At 49.0% G+C, this 20,941-nt stretch overlaps 1 protein-coding gene across 2 annotated transcripts in view; it reads left to right on the top strand.

The window, feature by feature from the left end:
• The window catches only part of DPYSL5 (dihydropyrimidinase like 5), an 87,231-nt gene that overhangs the window by 54,161 nt on the left and 12,129 nt on the right, over positions 1-20,941 (top strand). For both annotated transcript variants that reach the window (XM_034659771.1, XM_011234994.3), the window contains 7 exons: positions 7,043-7,201; positions 9,440-9,619; positions 10,452-10,520; positions 12,255-12,299; positions 14,283-14,358; positions 15,286-15,442; positions 20,551-20,692. In XM_034659771.1, coding sequence (XP_034515662.1) covers positions 7,043-7,201; positions 9,440-9,619; positions 10,452-10,520; positions 12,255-12,299; positions 14,283-14,358; positions 15,286-15,442; positions 20,551-20,692 — 828 coding nt within the window. The remainder of the gene's footprint in view (positions 1-7,042; positions 7,202-9,439; positions 9,620-10,451; positions 10,521-12,254; positions 12,300-14,282; positions 14,359-15,285; positions 15,443-20,550; positions 20,693-20,941) is intronic.

Here is a 20,941-nt window from a genome sequence, read left to right as displayed (position 1 = left end):
CACTGTGCTAAGTGCTTTACATGCATTATCTCATTTAATTAGAGTAACCCCATGGGTATATATTATTATCTTCATTTTACAAATGAGGGAATGGAGCTCAGAGATTAAACAACTTGCCCCAGTTCTTACAAGTAAGTGATGGAGCTAGGATTTAAACCTGTATCTGCTTGCCTTGAAGTCCAATTCTTGTCACTATGCTATTTTGCCTCTAAATATAACATTAATATGCCTGTAAATGGCAGGCAGAGTGAGTGTGGGGAAAATGTCCTTTTCCCAAAATACATTGTGGATTGAAGGTTGCCTGGTTCGTCTGCAGAAAAATCAAAGAATGAAATGTGAGTTTTAGACATGGTAATGCTTTTGAGTAAGAGCATTGCAAGGTCAGACATGGGACCAGCCCCCCTCCATGGTCTGGGAGAGGCCGTGGACCTAGAAGGTAGGAGTGGAAAGTAAAAGGAAGTTTGGGAATGCAATTAATTGCAGATGTACTATTTAGAGAACACCAGTCAGCTGCAGGATGAGCTCCACAGGCTATAAGTTATGGGTCAAGAAAAGGCTTGAGAGCTGTCTGCAGCCACAGGGACAGAAAGGGTAGCCCCAGGGAACTGATCGCACATCAGTCGGATGCCCTGTAGAAAAGCTAGGGAGTTTTTTGGTTTTGATTTTGTTTTTTCGGAGAAAGGAGGCATTTGATAGAAAAGGGTTGGGGGTCACGGCAAAAGAGACTGAAGCGGGGGTCAGGGCGGTGGTCTGCACTCAGGCAGCCTGGAAGGGAATTGTCAGAGGAAGAGTCCGTGTCCTGAGCCCCAGCGCGAGCTGCCTGAGTTGGCGGCGATGCTCGGTGTATTCTGTTAAGAGCCGGGTCACCCTCGATCAGGCAAGTGTAGCTAATAAAAATGTGGGACTCCTGGTTCAAAAATGGTGAAGAATTTTAAGATGATGACAGCAAAACATTCAATAGCAAGCAGAGAGCCTGTCTACATGCAAGGCACTGTGGGACCACTCAGGCCACGTGCCGCGAAGCTGGCCCTGGCTTGGGGGACTTGTGTTTCTGGATGCAGAAGATGTGGACTGAGTGCCAGGCATGGTTCTAAGCACCAAATGTGTGTCATCTCACTTGATGAAATGCTCAGGTCCTTCTTTTGGAGAGTTTCTCAAGTCCCAAGACATGGGTGGTGCGTGAGAGCTGGCTTTCCAGAGGGCCTGTGAGCAGCCGACAGCTCCCTGATGGTGACGTTGCTCAGAGCAAGAGAGAAACCACCGAGCTAGTGATTTTTTTTTTTCTCTTGTACTTTGGGAGATTGTGAATAAAAGATAGAAGATCATTTTAATGTGCAAAGAAAAAGAAGTGGTTCAGCAATTCCAAGAGAGGCAGATCTAGCTGAACCAATGCTGCCTTTTCCAGCTGCATCAGGAGAACGTAGAAGTGTTTGCATCACGCTCACTAGTCAACAAAACACACCCAAATACTTGTTATTTGCCTCTCCGTGCTGGATCATTCCCTCTTTAAAGACTGAGTTTCCCTTGATCTATAGGTCTAGGCAGTAGCAGAGCCTGCTTTTCTGATTCCAGTCACCTCCCCCCCAAAACAAACTCTGTTTTCTATGCCCCGTAAGGAGCCTTCTATATGCTCCAGGAAGCCCCTCCCCCTTCCCCAGTGAAAAACCCCGTGGGTTAGCTCTGGCCCAACTGCCCTTGCAATGGCAGAGCGCCAAGTTCGTGCCTTGACCTATTAGTTCAGCCTTGGAACAAGCTTCTCCTTTGGAGGAGGGGTTGCAGGGCAGGGGCAGGGACGGGTGTGGAATTGGAAGATAAAAAAACCATTGCTACTGGGATCCCAGCACAACCTGGTTCGAGCTACAGCAAAGCAGAAGGTGGTAAGAGAGTGACTCCCCAAAGAGCTTTGTCCTGACAGAGGCAGGAAGGGCCCATATACTGTCCTCTCCAACGCTGTGATGTCAGCAAATAAATCATATATTCCTGAAATTTCTTTCCAACTTGCTGAGCATGGCGCTGGTCCATACAGAGACCCTGTGTGCCCCACAGTGGTCTGATGAACTTCTGAAGCACAAAGGCGACATTTCTAACAGGTTTTGTTGAGTTTCAGTACAAGTGCTGGCCAAGTGTGTGCCTGGAAAGGGGTCATAGAATGGATTACCATTAAGTGTCCTGGTTTTTATTAGGAAACAAATGGAGGTGACATTACTGAGCATCAAATAATTCCAGATTTATCCAGCAGAATATCACAAATGTCAAAAACAAATCACCGTAACCCTTTGAAATACTCAAGCTATGTTTCATCTCCTGCCAAATGTGTATCATGATGCTATGTCTGTTGGTTAAACCAATGGTCCCAATACCCATATTAACTTAATAGTGAGAGATGTGAAGTCCCACATTCACAATAAAAACAAATGCACATGCCCAGTGGGGATGCTTGGCTGGACAGCAGTTTATTTAAAAACTTAAGGACCTGTGGCGGTAAATGGGCAGTTTTGGTCACCCACGAGGCTCCAGGTGGTGACCCCGGTGAGTTGGCTGTTACCGGGGCCGGGCCTGTATAATTGGAGGTGCGCATGCGCCACGAACTGGTACCGTATACACCGAACGTGGGGACTGCTCACGTGTGAGCGGGAATACTCAAGCACCACGTATGGTGGTAAATGTCCATGAACTCGGAATTGAATACCTACGTGGAGGAGTATTCATACAATTAATTAAGTGAATGAAATAGATCTTAAAGATGTTGAGTTTTTTAAAAAGCAAGTTGCAAAAAGGTATGGACAGTCCAATAACATTTGCGTAAATTTTTAAATTCACAAAACAAACATAGTCGAAGCATAAGCGCATAGATGGGAGCAATTATAGCAACCTCAGGGGAGAGGGATGGAGAACAGGGTGGAGGGCTTTGGTTGGATTGCTTGTATTCCATTTTTTTTTAATATGTTTTAAAAAACAGTAAAAAGTGTTAAATCTGTTATGTTTAGACTAGTGGGCTCATGCCTAGGTGTTGTATTATTTTCTGTACTTTTACTATATATTTGGAGTGTTTCATAACTTTAAAAGAAAGTATTTTGAGCACATAAGCATGGCTAACTAAATTTTTTTAAGGATTTACATATTTATTTGAGAGAGAGAGAGAGCATGTGGGGGGGGCAGGAAGGGGCAAACGGAGAAGGAAAGAGAGAATCTCAAGCAGACTCCCCACTGAGTGGGGAACTCCATGGGGCTTTATCCCAGGACCGTGAGATCATGACCTGAGCCGAAACCAAGAGTCGGACACCTAACTGACTGAGCCACCCAGGCACCCCACATGGTTAACTAAATTTTAAATAATTTTTAGCTTCCTCCAAATTTATATTTTAAAAAGGTATTATAAATAAAGTAATATAGTCTATTAAATAAATTTCAGAAAACTAGAGAAAATAAATAACTCAGACTCTCATCACTCAAAACAGTCCTTGTTAATGTTTTGGTATATTTCCTCCCATGTTTTTCCTTGTGTGGGTGCCTGTGTGTTTAAACATACTTCTCAGCATCTTGGGTACACATATTGAATTCTGCCTTTTTCGCTCATTATAGTATCACCCTTTTTCCATGTTATGACTTAGACTCCGTGAACATCATTTCTGTTGACTTCCATTAAACATCGTCCACAGCTTGCTTAACCCACACCATTTAGCAGAAGACCAGGAACGCTCAGCAGTCACACAGCCCCATATTCGCAAACATAATCCCTTTGAAAGCCTCAGGAGCAGGATTGGGTCATGCTCTCTGTTGATTTCTACAAGGCTGTTTTGTGTGGGATGACAGTAAAAAGGTCTGTCACATCTGTGATATCACACTCCCAGGAAGACAGAGCTTGTCGGCATTCATCCCGTGGGTTGGAACTGTACATATTTTAAAGCCAGCTCTGTGTTTATCTTGCCTGAGAGGAGACAAGTGCTTGTACATCCTTGTGCATCTAGCATCTGGTCTGGGCTCCTGAACCTGCAGCTGGGGGAGTATTTGCTGATCCTGTTAAACTCTTGTTTTGAGGCCGGAGGTAATAGCAGAAATAATTATTCCAGATATTTATGTGCCCCTTCCCAGCTTGCAGGTGCTCTCACATCCATTGCCACCGGATCTTCCCTGGGCCCCCTCGAGGTGAGGTGCAGAGCGGGCACACAGCTGGCCCTGGATTCCAGCCAGTAAGTGGGAAAGTCAGCACTGCCGTCCGGGGACACCTACCAGAACTCTTCAGTTACTGTCCTTAGACTCAGGCAAGAGGGGCCATGTCTGTGCAGACCCCACTGTCCTCTTCTAGACTCACGGTCCCTAGAATTCCCTAACGAATGGTCCTGAGCACTGCCAGGACCTATGCAAGCTTGAATTGTCCTCCTGGGGGTCAGACTACCAGTGTGTGCACGCCTGGGTCTAAGGGCAGCATTTTGCAGGGAGTGAGCAGATCTTAGACCCGCAGCCTGTAGGACGAACCCAGGGTCAGGGGTGTGAGCTGGGGGCAGGTGCAAAGACTAAAGGCCAACATCCCCTGCTATGTAGCTCAGAGCTGCAAGGACTCCCAAGGGCTCTAAATTCAGGCCTGGCCTTCTCGGCCATATATTTATTTGTCAGAATAGTAGGGGGATAGAATGTATTCTGTGTAACAGTTAGCTTGATCTGTAACTTTTAACTATTGAGAGATTCAGCACATGGACCTCCTTTTCTACTCTTGCTCTGGGACCCACAGATCTTAAGAACAGTCCTGGCTCTTATCATACTGTGCTGTTTCCAGGTCCCCCTTTTTCTGTCCAAGGCCACAGACACACTGAGGGGAATGCACAGGAAAGCAATCTAGAAACCATAAAACAATTAAGTGTATAAAATAAAACAATTTAGTGTATAAAATCCCAATATCCGACACACCCCATGTCCACGTGTAAAGGCAAGAAATGCATTTCAGGGCAGAAGAGAGTACAACCACCTGCTGTGAGGATGAATCAGCCTGGCACATCCAGCCGGATCACAAATAGAAGGCAGCTAGTAAAGCTACGATCTGCTGCTCCTCCCCTTCTCCCATTTCCCTGCTCCCCCACCCCCTTCGCGGTTCCCCCTTCCTGTACCGCAGAACTACTGCCCTCTGTTGGTTGCTTTAAGCCATGCAAGAAGTCGGACCCCTGACCTCCTGACAACACAGGGAGTTGTCTCCCTGGCCCAGCCAGGGTCAGCGTGGAAAACCTGTGTTGCAAGAGTTTTCATTTTAATTCTTGTTTGGCCACTGAACTAATTTTTTTTTCAGTTCCCCATTCCCCAGTAATATTTCTGATTTGTGATCAAGGATTTGACTGACCAGAGAAGCATGAAATCATTAAGACAATTTCATGTCCTGTTTTTCTCCCCTACAGAAAACAGAGATAAACAGCCAAAGTCTGGATAATTAAACACACACATTAGGACAGACTTCAGTCAGTCTGTTTTATTCAAGATGTTTCACTTGACTTTCCCAACCATCCAGCAAGGAAGCTAATTTAGGTAAAGCTTAGAGAGGCTAAGTAGCTATTAGAGTAGCTATTATAGGTAAAGCATCTCAGAGAGGTTAAGTAATGTGGCCGAGGTCATCCAGCTGGGAGATGGCGACCAGGGACTCAAATTTGGGCCCAAATAGAAGGACGGGTTTCATCCAGACTTCTACCCATCGGAAAAAGAGAATCACCTATCAGAGCCTTCACAAAGTAGTGGAGCCCTCTCTTAATTATTATTCTATTTTGATGAAGTTTTGTTTGGGAACACACATTAGCCTGGAACGGCCTTTCGTCAATGCTGGTTCTGGAAGCTTGTGCTGTTCACCCAACCAAACTGGTTTAAAAATAATATGTCTGGGGGAAGTGGATCTTTAATATAGATTTAATAATTATTCCTGGAGATATGGTTTTTGTTTTGTTTTGTTGTGTTTTACAAGTGAGGCTTTTTAAGGATTTCTCTCTAAGTGGTATCTTGTGGAGATTGTGACTAGGATAATTTATAACTGATAAATCATACAGGGACCTAAAAAGTGCTCTATCTCAAACAAGATAAATAGAAATGAACGTAATGTGCTTGGAAAAACTGAAGACATAACCTCTCATGTGGAAAGTGCCTATGAAAACTTTGATTAAAATTGTTTCATGAAGGGGCACCTGGGTGGCTCAGTCCATGAAGCATCTGCCTTCTGCTCAGGTCATGATCCCGGGGTCCTGGGATCGAGCCCCGTGTCGGGCCCTGCTCAGTGGGGAGAATTCTGCTTCTCCCTCTCCCTCTGCCCCTCCCCGCTGCTTAGGCTCTATCAAATAAATTAAAAAATTTTTTAGGGGCGCCTGGGTAGCGCAGTCATTAAGCGTCTGCCTTTGGCTCAGGGTGTGATCCCGGCGTTCTGGGATCGAGCCCCACGTCAGGCTCTTCCGCTGGGAGCCTGCTTCTTCCTCTCCCACTCCCCCTGCTTGTGTTCCCTCTCTCACTGGCTGTCTCTCTCTCTGTCAAAGAAATAAATAAAATCTTTTTAAAAAATTTTTTTTAAATAAATAAAGTTTCATGCAATATGAGAGAATAAGACAAAATGATATATCCAAATTAACACTTCATTCATTAGGATTTATATACGTCTGGGTGACTAAATAAATATTATAAATAGACATATTACATTAAACGTTTGGTTGTGTCATCTCTCTATTCAAGTTGGCCAGAATCGTTGGCGGTGGGGGGAATCAGCTCTTCGGGAAGGTGAGGCTGGCCTCAGGCTTGGGTAACACCCTAAGCGGTTTTTCCAAAGCGGCGAGCCACAACCCAAGACGAGGAAGAAGCAAGTTTGGGTGCTGGATCCACAGTGGCGGTGAGGGTCACACACTGGCTCCAGCGTGTCTGGCTCCTTACAGTTTCCCAAGCGTTGCCGCATTGGCGACCCACAGCCTCTTGCTTGATAGGGTCAGTGGTTGGCCTGAACGTCCCCCCAAGGACCCCGGGCCTCCCTGCGGCAGTGACTCAGGTGTGGGAAGGGATGTGACAAGACTGCTTTTCCCGTCCCCCTCAGGCGGCACTGGTTGGAGGCACTACCATGGTCATCGGCCATGTCCTGCCCGATAAGGAGACCTCCCTCGTGGACGCCTACGAGAAGTGCCGGGGTCTGGCCGACCCGAAGGTCTGCTGTGACTACGCCCTGCACGTGGGGATCACCTGGTGGGCACCCAAGGTAATAGTGCTGGCTGGAACCCCAAAAGAAGAATGAGTGCTCTTGGAGGCAGAGGGGCCATTTGGTCGTAGTCGGCTAGGGTGGGGTGCTCTCCCACAGGTGTGGGAACCCCCAGCTTAGTCCCCCCCAAATGCCAGAAGAAAAAAACGCTTGATTCCACAAGGGGGTGAGAAGGCTTGTTCTGCTTAATTTAAAGGACCAGTTTTCCAGCAGACATACAGGGCCTAAGACCAGAGGCGTGGAGAGCGCCAAGTCCTTGCTCAGCCCACAGCAGTGTCTCTGGATGCCAGCGGCACCTAAGGGGGCTGCTGCTGAGTAGCGGGCTTGGCAAGAGTCAGTCTCCAAGGGTGCTGTCGTTTTGGTGCTGGAAGGGACAGCGTGGCCCTGAGGGCTCAGAACAGAACAGAGGGTGCTGTCCAGGCTTGTGCTGCCTGGAACAAATGGACAGGGCCACTTCCTCCCTCCTCGAGCCCAGCCCCCGCTCCGAGAGCCCGGAGGCTGCTCCTGGCCAGCTGGGCTCCCAGCAGCCGTTTGGCACTTCTGCCTCTGTGGCCCTCCCACTGCCCCAGGCCCCGGGGCCAGGCCCTGGAGTCCCACCTCCTTGCTCTTCCTAAAAACAGACAGGCGTTTAGATTTTGCTTCGTTTCTGGAGTTCTATTGCTTATTACCCCAGGGAAGCAGACTGGGTGGTTTGTTCTTTCATCAATTCTGTATTAATCACCATGTGCCCGTACTTGTGTGGGTGCCCTAGAATCATAAAAATAAACAAGCATCGGGGCGCCGGGCTGTCTCCGTCCGTAGAATGTGCAGTTCTTGATCTCAGGGTCCTGAGTTCAAACTCCACATTGGGCATGGAGTCTAATTTAAAAAAAAAAAAAAAACAAACAAGCATTAAGACATTTTACAAAGTTCTTCAGCTGTGGAGCCTGGCTTAAAGGACCATCCCTTCCCAGATGGTAATTAAAAGCCTCATGGACTTCTGCCCTTGGGTTTTAGCTGTGAGTGTGGGGCTCACCCAGTCTCCTCCATTATTTCCGACCTGGTCCTCGAAGGCCCCCCAAGCCTCACACCATGAAGACCTCCCTCGTGGTATTGGGTAAAGGTACAGACCACCCTGAATGTCAGTTAGCCCTTACCACAGGTGGGGGTTTTCTTTATTTTGGACACCCTCCTGAGTTGACAGACCCTACCCTGAGCATCTCTAGTCCCTCTCCCTGGAGTGGGCCTGGAATAGAGCATCCATTCTGATCCTCAGTCACACTGAGGCCAGGCCAGCCATCTCTAGGTGTCCGGAGGTTGTGGGGACTTCCACACCTCTAGAAGTTCAAATTCTTTTTTGTTATTATCAAAAAATTTCTATCTATAGATTTTAAAAATAGGAAAGAAGCCCATCATCTGGTCACCCCCCAACACAACCACTATTGTTGTAGCTTATTGCCTTCCAGGTTTTTTTTCATATGTGCTTTTCACACAGTAACTCTTTCACATAAATGGGAGCGTTCTCAGTTTGGCTGCACGGTCTTCATGACCATCAGGGCAGTGGCCACCTCACGTCCTGCCGAGGAGATAAACCTCACTCTATATTCCTATTGTCAGACCAATGTTGCTTCCATTTTTTCCTATTATAAATAATATAGGGATGAATCTCCTTAGTCACGTAGCTTTGTTCATGTTCCTAAATTAGATTTTCCCCTGGGTCTCAGGATTTTATTTTATTTTTTTTAGATTTTATTTTTAGGTAATGTCCATGCCCAACCTGGGGCTTGAACCCACAACCCCGAGATCAAGAGTCACACGCTCCACTGACTGAGCCAGCCAGGCACCCCAGCTCTCAGGATTTTTAGCATTATTGTACCTTCTTTGTAATACCACTTCCATTACAAGGGCAGGGGGCACAAGCTGTGGGAGTAAAAGATGTTAGTGCATTTACCAAGAAGGCTGGCTTGAAGTCAGAAACACAGGACAAGCCTCTGGGACAGCAGAAGCAAGCCTGGACAGTAACAATATAGTTCCTATGTTTGTGTCACACTTGACAGTTTTCAAAGTACTTCTGCATCCGTTTGCTCACGTGACCTCACAGCAGCAGCCTGTGAGGAAGTGAGATGCTGCGAGGTGGCGGGTGGTCATACGGTCACTCTGCCAACTGACCCACAACACCTCCATCCTGGGCCGGCATCCGCCAGTCAGCCTCTTGAACACCTGTACTCACGTGGCATTGCTTTGCGTTTTGCTCTCCAGGTGAAAGCAGAAATGGAGACACTAGTGAGGGAGAAGGGTGTCAACTCGTTCCAGATGTTCATGACCTACAAAGACTTGTATATGCTTCGGGACAGTGAGCTGTATCAGGTGTTGCATGCGTGCAAGGACATTGGAGCCATCCCCCGAGTCCACGCTGAGAATGGGGAGCTCGTGGCTGAGGCAAGGCACTAGAAAATATTGGGGAGGGGGGAGGCTGGGGCACCAGTACTGACAGTTCTCAGGGGGATTCCTGAGCACCCATCACCCAGCCTGTGCTTTTGTTCAGACAAAATAAGTTATAAAAGAAAGTGTGAGATGTTGACACCCCTGATGACAAATCTTAGGACAGAAAATCCAAACTTGTCTACTGTCTGTAAAACAAAAATCTCTTTACAGTCCAAAATGGTTTCTGAGTTTTAGATAATGAAATGATGTCTTTCGTTCTAATGATAGGATATTTAAATTCCATTATAGCAAAAGAATTTGGAGTACCTCTAAGAAATATTTCTAATGAGATTTGACATCAAAATAAATGAGAATCAGCTCTCTGCTTTCCTGTTACCCCCCCACCCCCACTCCAGAGGAGCTGAGATATTATTAGCAATCTCCTCACTGGTGGATGAGCCCCTTTGTACTCCTGGAAATTAAATAGGACACTTGGGAAGGGTTAATCTAGGTTTTGCTGGAAGCTAGAGATTTGACTAGACTTTCAGTGGGGCAATTCTGACTTTCAGACCGATTGTCTTGGATGTCCCAAGCCTATTGGCTAGTTACACAACTGTAATTTTAAGAGGAAAAAAACAGTCCAGCCTTATGAAGTGAGACTCAAGAGACTCCCTTATTGCAAGGGAGCCCAGTACTGATTCTGTCCTTTTTGGAAGATGAATACTACAGAAGTGAGAAAAGTAGCAAGCCTATTGGAATGGGCTGTGTCCAGCATATTTTAGTGCCCCTGGGGTTTGTGATTTTCTCGTATCTGCATGGTTCTCTCAGTTTTCTGTCTTTTATTCAGGGTGCCAAGGAGGCGCTAGATTTGGGTATCACAGGCCCAGAAGGAATCGAGATCAGCCGCCCAGAGGAGGTGAGGAAAACTTTCTGTGCCTCTTGTCAGCTTCTTTCCTATGATTTCACAGAATCTTTAGGATAGAAGAGACATTAGCAAATATAAGTTATATATTATCACTTTCTCCATGGGTGAAATTCTCTTCCGGAAGCTTTTCAGGGAACAGCCTCCTCCCTGCTGAGGCTGACGTGGCCTTGAGCTTCCTTGGGAAAGACAATTTGGGGGAAACCAGACCCACCTGATTTGATTCTGATTTCAGGGATCTGAGGGAGACAGCAGGGGTGGCCTTCCCCAAAATTGAACAGGGGTTGGGGTGCGGGGGAGAAAAGACAGAGTGAAAGGGCCTTCATGTGTTAGAAGAAATTCCAGGGGCGCCTGGGTGGCTCAGTAATTAAGCGTCTGCCTTCAGCTCAGGTCATGATCCCAGGGTCCTGGGATCGAGCCCCGCATCAGGCTCCCTGCTCAGCAGGAAGCCTGCTTCTCCCTCTCCCACTCCCCCTGCTTGTGTTCCTTCTCTAGCTGTCTCTCTCTGTCAAATAAATAAATAAAATATTTAAAAAAAAAAAGGAAAAAAAGAAATTCCATACTATAAGCCAGTGATTCAGCGTTTTCAGAATGAGATCCCTCTGAGCATCTGAGGAAAACTTTGGAACCTTCCCACCAGAAACCAGAGGCACACTCATGTGCACGCTCTCTGCCCCTTATTACCCTGTGACCCACGCGATGGTAATGGAAAGCCCTGCCATCCCTCTGCCCTGTGGTTTTAACCTTGCTCAGTGTTGCAGGGCGTCCACACACATCCCCGATAGTCCCCCTCCCTGCTAGAGAATTCTGCTCCGGAGGGCCCACACTGGACAAATAATGCCTTCTTGTCCTGTGACCCTGTTCAGACATCCTCCGCCATTTCTTGAGGAGAAAGCTATTTTCCATTTCTTCAGAGCCTTCAGGGCAGAGTGGTGGCTGGATGTCCATGAGGGACGAGGAGCCAGAGACAGGATGTGAGGGCACTGCCGTCAGACAAGGCCCTGAGCATGCCTGTGAGAGCAGGAGTAGCCGGGTAGGCACAGGCCTGGGCTTTGTTCCGTTATCGGAGAGCAAGAGCAAGGCTTTGACTGTAGGGTATTAATAGCATGAGTCAACACTGTCATCGTCTGCCGGTTAAGGGCTCCACACCGGGGGAGAGTTTGCTCTCTGGAGGACCTTGGGCAACGTCTAGCGATGTTTTCAGTTGTCCCACCTGGGCTGGTACTGCTGGCATGTAGTGGGTAGAGGTGCAGGATGCTGCTTCAGGAGCCTGCGGTGCCCAGAAGGCCCCCGCTGTGAAGAATTACCCGACTCACAATGTCCACAGTGCTGAGGTTCAGAAACCCGGGTCTGGGTTAATTTCCAGTGTGGTATTAGTGAGTATGGTTCCTTTGCTCCCATGCTGAGGTAGCTGTGAAGAGAATACACCAGAAAACACAGAGATGGGGTTCTAGGTTTCCATCTGCTTTTGTTTTGTTGCCTTTTATTTGAGGCCTGAGTAGCATCGAGCGAGGATATGCCCATCGTACTAAATCCTCAGATTCTCTCGGTGAGCAGAACGGCTGGAGCTTGGAGCTCCTGGGCTGCAGCCCCTGTGGGTGCAGTGGACCCTTCCGCCTCTGTGTTGAATATGCCAGCACTTTCTACGAAGTGGGCTCTTGAGCAGATGTGGGCTTGCTTGGGAGAGATGGTGAAGCTTGTTTCCTTCCTGTCCTTTGTTTCTAACAGCTGGAAGCTGAAGCCACTCACCGAGTTATCACCATTGCAAACAGGGTAAGTAGACCCCAGCTTGCCCTCAACCCATTCTTGACTTTGGGATCAGAAGCCAGACTCTTCAGTCTACACGGCGGGGTCCCAATCTGCCCTGGCTGCCAACACCATGCCTGACTCGCAGGGCCCCAGAACCGTTGGCTGGGTGAATGCTGTTTGGTCCCACAGACCTGGCAGAAGTCCTTTCCGCCAGCTCTCTCTCCCACCCCCTTGAACTTGCTGAGTCTGGCTTCACTGCTCAAGTGGAAATGGCTCCCGCGGGCGGCAGGTGGGTTCGGGCACCACAGAGCCTCCCTGCAATTGAACTCTGCTTCCGGTAGAGGAATTCGGTAGATGTTTGCTTAGAAAACCATGATTTAGGGGTGCCTGGGTGGCGCAGTCGTTAAGCGTCTGCCTTCAGCTCAGGGCGTGATCCCGGCGTTCTGGGATCGAGCCCCACATCAGGCTTCTCCACTAGGAGCCTGCTTCTTCCTCTCCCACTCCCCCTGCTTGTGTTCCCTCTCTCGCTGGCTGTCTCTCTCTGTCAAATAAATAAATAAAACCTTAAAAAAAAAAAAAAAGAAAAGAAAAAAAGAAAACCGTGATTTAAACCTCTGCCTCTGGACCACTTAGAAGTTTTCCTTGGTATCGCTCAGGGTCTGGGGGTGCAGACGCAGTGTGGTGGTGGGAAGCGAGCAAGGGTTGTGAGGCCTTTACCAAATACAAAGCTCTCAGCATACGCAAGTCACTCAACCACTCTGATGCACTATTTTGTTATCTAAAATAGGAGTGGTAATATTCCTTCGCACGGGATAGTGGTGAGGCTCAGAGGGGGCAGAGCAGGAAAGGCACTTTACAAACAGCCAAGCGCTAGACCAAGGTTATTTCCCCTTCTAGAAGATCAGCATAGATCTTTGCGCAGAGAATCTGAGCCCTCACGTTTTCTAAGTGTGGTGCCTGGACCAGCAGCATTGGCATTTGTTGGAAGTTTAGAAATGCAAATTCTCAGGCCCGTGCAGACCTCTTGAATCAGAAATGGGGGTAGTTGCCCAGCCATCTATTTTAAATAGCCTACCCCTGATTCTAGGGGGCACTCATGCTCCAGAACTCTCCTCTGGAAAGACATGGACTCCCCCCAAGGGTGTAAGCCTGAGGGGTGGTGTTAGGAACAGCAGGGGAAACACAGAGGTTGGAGGCCCGGCGGATCTCAGAATTAGCGAAGTTGTGCCAAGCGCATGCCGGGTTGGGCCAGTTCCTAAGCTCTCTGTCGTCTCATTTTGATGAGCAGAGAAGGCATCAGAATAACATTTGGGAAAAGTTGCCCATTAGCAATTTACAAGTCTGGGCGCTGGACAAGGACATCGTTCTGCTCGCTCAATGAGAGTTACAATATCAGTTACTCCCTGACAGAAACTTCCTCCGGAGTAAGGAAAGATCTGAACAACACAAGGCCAGCTTCCTGTTTTTTAGCTTAAACATATGCCCAGAGGAGCACAGCCATGGACCATTGCCGTCCAGCTAATCGATACTATAATCCAGGTGTCCAAGACCAGTCCTGTCGGACGTAGACTCTGAACCCAGAACCTCGTGCATTCTGTTTCTTGCCCAGGGTGCATTCTGTCTGCCGATAAAGCCGCCCTCACCTGGCACGCTTTGTCATTTTAGATACGGAGTATAATCCACGACTGTCTCTAGGTCTTCACACTCATGAACAGAAAACAGTCCCTTGTTTTCTGTTGTAAATCATCTTGATTTCTGCCGACATCCTGCCCTGACATTCGCACTGGGCTCTGCGGCTGGGTGCTGCCTGCCTCCTCCCTGCTTCACACGGTCCGTGCCCTGGCCGGCAGCCCCGCGTTCCCAGTGGAAGACCCTCACGCCGAGAGTGGGGCTGAGAGACACAGCGGGAGATGCCGGGGCCAGGACTGGTGTGGCTGGGGCTGTGCTTGCACGCGGCAGGTTCACGGGGTTGATGTTCTCTCCTTCCCACCGGGTTTCCTTATTTAGACTCACTGCCCGATCTACCTGGTCAACGTGTCCAGCATCTCGGCCGGTGACGTTATCGCAGCTGCTAAGATGCAAGGTGAGTCCTGGGGCCAGAATGGCCAGTGTGCATGTGTGGTGGGATTGCAGCCCTCCAGGGCCCGCCAGCCCAGTGTATGCCCTGTTCTCTCCTGTCACCGTTGGAAGCACTCTGCACTAGCCTGGGTTCAGTGCCTTAGAACCAGTGTTTTCCTCTGCACGAGTATCTGTCACCTCCCCTGGGTCTGGTCAAATTTTCCAAGTTTTCAAGCAACTCATTAATTGCTATTTTTTTTGGTCTCTTGGATTTTACTAGCGGTTGCCTTGGTAACTGACATAAAATCCTGGACCAGTTCCAATGGACATTTCAGGGGATGCTTGGGAAGTCCCTGGAGGAATAACAGCATATGAGCCCAACTTCCGTCGCAGCCCTGTCCCAGCACCCTGTGTACAAGCCCCAGGGCACCTGTGTGTCTGCTGTTGCTGAGCACCGGACAGTGTCTGGAGGTTTCTATATGTGCTTGTGGTCTCGGCCCGGCTCAGGGTGCCGGTGAGGTCCTGCTAACAGGAGAAACAAAGGCACGATCACAGACCTGGGGATATGAATCAGAGCAAGGGTTCCCAGCCCGTGAGATCCCGCCTCCCACCTCTCCCCTAGTGGGAGCCCCTTGCGTGTCTCACCTGCACTGTTGCCCCCTTCCCTCCCAGCAGTGCCCCACAACACCAGTGCTCCAGCCAAACCATCCTCCTCCAAGCGCCCCTTGGTGCTGCCCCTCCTCGGCGGCCCTGCCCTTCTGTTCTTGCCTGGAGCCAGCCTGGTGAGACGGAGCACTCTGGCCTTGAACCCAGCTGTGCATTCAAACACCCTCGTGAGCTCGGACAAGTCCCTGCCTCTCTCCGACTTCGGCTCCTTCACTGAGGACCGTTCAGAGCCATGACCTCTCAGGTCGCTGGCTTCCTAGTTACGGTCTGACCTTTCTTCTTGCAGGGAAGGTTGTGCTGGCTGAGACCACCACGGCGCATGCCACGCTCACTGGCTTGCACTACTACCACCAGGACTGGTCCCACGCAGCCGCTTACGTCACGGTGCCTCCCCTGAGACTGGACACCAACACATCCACCTACCTCATGAGCCTGCTGGCCAAGTAAGACACTTCCGGAGAGCGCTGTGGCCCAGAGCGCATTGTTAACCCGTAATAGCAGCCTTCCCCGCAATCTGTAGATCTTCACGGTGACAGGGTAACGGCCCCGCGTCTGACTTAGAGCTCATTTCGTTGTGCCCGTGGGATGACTTTGCCCTTCTCCAGAGCCCGTCAGATCATCGCCACCCCATGGGACTTCCCTGACCACTTGATTTGGAGTGAGAACTTCTGACGTGTAAGAGCCAAGAGCATATAGAAAAGTGTGAACAGTGGTGATTCAGAATTTCAAGGGACATTGCTTTTTATGCTGAAGACCACTGCAGGGCTGTGGGATGTGTCCCAGAATATATGTGGACCTTTCTGTCTCTTTGTTCTTCACTCTCGCTCCTCGTTGTTTTGCATGTGTCTCCCTCCTTTCTTTCCTCTTTTCCCTTTACCTTCTGCCCTCTCTCCCTCTTTCCCCTCATTCTCCCCTTCCAGATCTCCTTTCCTCCAGTTTTCTTTTGTCTGACACTGCTTTTTCCCACGTGATCCTAATCTAAAGGCAAAGGTTTAACCAACTGTCTGAATTCAGAGGGACACAAACACGAAAAGCTTTTGTTTCGTCCCAAACTGGTTGCAGCTTCTTTCCTTTAGTAACATTTTGGGTAGAATCCATTGCTTTCTCTCCCTTTTGGTGACTAAAGTCCAGTCTAGTTTAAACATCCATCTCCTCCCTTCCCCATGCCCAGTTCGGGGCTGGGGGATTCTTCTCCAAACCCAAGCACCAGCCTATACTCCTGCTTCTCAGGCAGAAAGTGACTGGCCTTTGGGGGCCCTCCCTGGGCAGGGCACATGGCCGGTGTGGGCTCTCTTCTGCCTCCCTCACACAATCCCCTGCTCCGGCAGATGGAGTCCAGCTTGACCTGTTCCTCCTACACCTTCCTAGCTTCCAGAACTAGTGGTGTCCCCGCAAACGAGGACCCTGGAAGGCAACTCAAGCCTGGTCACCTTCTACAGTGTCTCAGGCCCAGCAAGAGCTCACCCAGCTTTGCCACTTTCTACAGTGGCAAGGTAGACTGTCCCCATCCCACTGGCTCTCCTCACCCAGAGGCTCGGGGTGGGTCCACCGATTCACCTCCCAGGCAAATGCCCACTATGATCACCTCTGTTCTCCGTGGGTGAACCTGTTGGAATGTGCCTTCCTTGACTGCTAGGAGAGGGAGTAGGGAAGGCCACTCAAACCTAAAAGTAAGAGGGAAGGAAAGACCACAGGACTGTCCATTCTGCAACGCCTCAGTCTCCCTGCCTGTCTTCTGCTTTTATACACCTGGGAGTGTCGATAGGCCTCTTCTCTTCTAGGGGATGGTGGAGCTAATTGAGGGAAGTAGCCGGCCCCGGCTGAAGGCAGCTGTCTTTAGATAACAGGGCACTTACGTTATCCACGTCCTTACTTTCCCATCCTGGTTGCCAGCAATTGGAAAATTCCCACTCAACATTCTGCTGTGTTAACACTTTAAAGAGGGGTGTGAGGTGCAGTCAGTAAGGTCTCAGGGAAAAGGAGGCCCCTAGAGGGGCAGGCTGTGCATGGCACAACACGGATTATTTTCCATCCCTGGGATGCTGAGCAGCCGCAGCCCTTACGGATTGAAATAAACCAGGGAGTACGAGAGAGGAGAAATGGCAGATCAGCTCTTACTTTTAAAAATGCTCTTCAGGGGGGCTCCTGGGGGGCTGAGTCGGTTAAGCATCTGCCTTCGGCTCCGATCATGATCCCAGGGTCCTGGGATTGAGTCCTGCATTGGGCTCCCTGCTCAGGGGAGAGCCTGCTTCTCCCTTTCCTCTGCTGCTCCCCCTGCTTGTTCTCTCTCTCTGTCAAATAAATAAAACCTTTAAAAAAAAAATGTTCTTCAGGGGTGCCTGGATGACTCAGTCGGTTAAGCATCCGACTCAATCTCAGCTCAGGTTTTGATCTCAGAGTCGTGAGTTCAAGCCCTGCATTGGCCTCCACGCTGGGAGTAGAGCCTACTTTACAAAAAAAAAAAAAAAAAAGGTTTCACTGGGAAAAACCAGCCTCCTTTTCATCATTATCAACACAACAAAAACAAACAAGTATCAAGAGCCCACTATAACACTTTGGGCTCAGTTCCAAGGTCAAAGAATCTTTTTTGAAACACCTCTGCTTGCCGCAGGCAATTTTCCTGGAAGAACAGAAAGTGGTAAATGCCCCCCTGCACCCAAATTCAAATAGGCTGTGGGGAAAAGAGTATCATTAATTGAATGATTTAACTTTTTATGTCTAGCTTATTTTTAATTTAAATTATGTAAATAAATTCTCTCAAGTCAAATTGTAATTTCATGTGAACTGCTTTGAGAATAGTTTGAATCCCTTTTTAAAATCAGTGCATATTGTGAAAGTGTGCAATTTTATAGAATTTGGAGCATTGTTTTAACATTTTCGTGAGTTACAGGAATTCATAGTTACTTTCGTTTTGTCTTTATTAGGACGCATTGTTGGTGGTAATTGATATTATACAAAATACTTGATAGGAAACCCAGACACCAATTAACATCTTCCTGTGAGAGAACATGTGCTGCTTCTTCATGACCCACTTTAGGTTATGATTTCTTTTTTTTCTTTTTTCTTTTTTTTTTGAAGATTTTATTTATTTATTTGACAGAGAGACAGCCAGCGAGAGAGGGAACACAAGCAGGGGGAGTGGGAGAGGGAGAAGCAGGCTCCCAGCGGAGCAGGGAGCCCGATGTGGGGCTCGATCACAGGACCCTGGGATCACACCCTGAGCCGAAGGCAGACGTTTAACGACTGAGCCACCCGGGCTCCCCTAGGTTATGATTTCTTATATATCAGGGTAAAAAGCACAATCTATGGATGGGAGGATTTATCCTTTATTTAAAATCTAATTTCTTTTTCCTTTCTTTTTTTTCTTTTTTTTATTGAAGTACAGTTGACACATGATGTGACATTAGTTTGTGGTACAATAGTGATTTGGCAGCTCTCTGGGTTACGCTGGGCTCACAAGCATAGCTACCATCTGTCACCGTACGACACTGTGGCAGAGCCACTGACTGTATTCCCTGTGCTGGTGCCTTCCATCCTGGTGACTTACTCATTCTAGAACGGGAAGCCTGTACCGCCCCCTCCCCTTCGCCTGTTGTGCCCATCGCACCACCCCCCTCCCTTCTGGCAACCATCAGTTTGTTCTCTGTGTAAAATCTAATTTCTTAAAGGGGCCAGAAGTTTTTTCATTTGACTATGTAAAATGTTAAAGGACTTCACAAAGCCAGTCATGTTTTAAACTTTAAAGAAGTTGGGTTGGGTGTGTCGTATCTCCTAGATTCAGGGCAGCACCTAGGTGACCTCAAACGTCCTTCTGGAGGGGGCGCCTGGGTGGCTCAGTCGTCAAGCATCTGCCTTCTGCTCAGGTCATGATCCCAGGGTCCTGGAATGGAGCCCTGCATCGTGGGGCTCCCTGCTCTTCGGAGAGTCTCCCTCTCCCTCTCCTCCCCCCTCCCCCACCCCGGCTCGTGTTCTCTCTCTCTCTCTCAAATAAATAAATAAGACCTTAAAAAAAAAAACAACCCTTCTAGAATGTGACCACGTTCATTCACACCTGCCCTAGGGGCACCTGCTTGTGTAGGAATCTCTTTTGAAGGCGGGTGCTCGGTAAGACTTGGTTAAAGAATGGGAGTTGAGGTCCCTCACCCTCAGCCAGTGACTCTAACAGGCACCTCTTCCGATCTGATCCCTGCCTGGGTGTCTGGAAGACCCCTGAGAAGAAGGTGAAACTCTGTTGGGTTCTGCAGGCCCAGGGAATGTGGGCAGCCCTGGGACACACTAGAACAAACCGTCTGCTGTGTGGGGAGTCCCTCCCACAGTCTGAGAAAGCCCCGCGCAGCAGCTTTGGCTAAGGAAGACACCAGCCCATGCCTCAGGAAGAGCTCAGTCATCTCACTGTGGATCTGGCCAAGGGCATTAGTCATTTGGCAACAATTGTGACTGATGAGCCCTGCCAGGCCCCCATGGAGACAGCCCAATGTGCAGCGTGACCCCGAATCGTCTGAGGGCCTTACAAATACAGTCACCAAGCCAGTGAATGCCTTCTCCCAGATTCCCCGTCGTACTTGGGCAGACATCATGGCCCACAGGCTTTCCCAAGGTTTATCGCCTCCTACAAAGAAACTAGATTCTCAGGACTCCTGCTGTGTGGTCCCAGCAGTTGTCCCCCTCTCCCACATGACCCCCTATGCTCCAGCCTGACCCTGCCTGCCGTCCAACAGTGTTTCTTTCTGAGGTTGCCCTGGCTTGGGCAACGTGGGCGTCCTTCCCTCTCCGCCCCTCACCACCCCTGAACCCTCGGCCTACAGAGATCTCTGGACATGGCCTGGTTCTCTGCCACCCTCATTTGGCAGAGTCTGCCACCTCATGCACGGTCTCACCATCCTGAGTCTCTGCCCAGAACCCCCGGAGAGCCCCACCGTGCCATAGCCACCCACAGCCTTGCATGGAGGCCAGCCTTAGTAACCGTCTGATGGTCATGGAGGGCAGGGGTGACGAACTGGTTGACTTGCATATCATGGCTGGTTTATGAAAGCAGACTTCTCTTCTGTCTTGGCCTTCCTTTCCCCTTCTGTGCCATTCGAGCCCCCACATCCAAGAAAGGCTACAGCCGCAAATTATTAGCAAAGTTTAACATTGAACCTGTAAATGTTTTGCCCAGCACATGCTCCTTCGCCAGTAGGGACTGGGAGGGGTTGAGGGAGGAGATGAGAGGAAGTTGGCATCTGGGCCCGTGGCAGTGAAACCACCTCACGTGAGCAAAATGCTAATTCAGTCTTTCTCTGCCCGTGGTCTTCACTCTTAAAAGTTGACGTCCCAAAGGCTCTCATCAGTTTCTCCTGTGACGCTGACAGTCGGTGTCATACTCAGCCCATATTCCCATTCTGCAGATGAGTCAACTGAGGTTCACAGAGATTAAGTAACTTGTTAGAGCTCATACTTCAGAGGTCAGCTTTGCCTGGATCCCAAGGGAAGGCTGTTCCCCTGCGTCTGTCCCCGCCCTCTGGGACTCTGGCCTCCCTCCCTTACCGGTCACGTCCTTCTCTCTATCCAGTGATACTCTGAACATTGTGGCATCAGATCACCGGCCTTTCACTACGAAGCAGAAAGCTATGGGCAAGGAGGACTTCACCAAGATCCCGCACGGAGTGAGTGGCGTACAGGACCGCATGAGTGTCATCTGGGAGAGAGGAGTGGTATGTTCCGGGTCCCCTCCCTGCTCAGGTCCCAACAAGGTTTTTACTCTTTGGAGGGCTGTGTCAATGGCTCCTTGTTTCACCCAAAAACAAAACCAAAAAGTCCCCCCCACCCACAAACAGAAAGGTAGTGTGGCCTATTGTAGAAATTTGGAAAATACAGAAAAGTATTAGGGAAAAAAATCCCCATAATTCCATACTGAGAAGTTAAATGATTAATATTTTGATATATTTCTTTCTAGTTCTATG

Source organism: Ailuropoda melanoleuca, chromosome 4 (genome assembly GCF_002007445.2).
Source record: "Ailuropoda melanoleuca isolate Jingjing chromosome 4, ASM200744v2, whole genome shotgun sequence".
Taxonomy (NCBI): Eukaryota; Metazoa; Chordata; class Mammalia; order Carnivora; family Ursidae; genus Ailuropoda; species Ailuropoda melanoleuca.
Note: the sequence above shows the minus strand (reverse complement) of the source record. Positions and strands in the feature narration are given on the sequence as shown.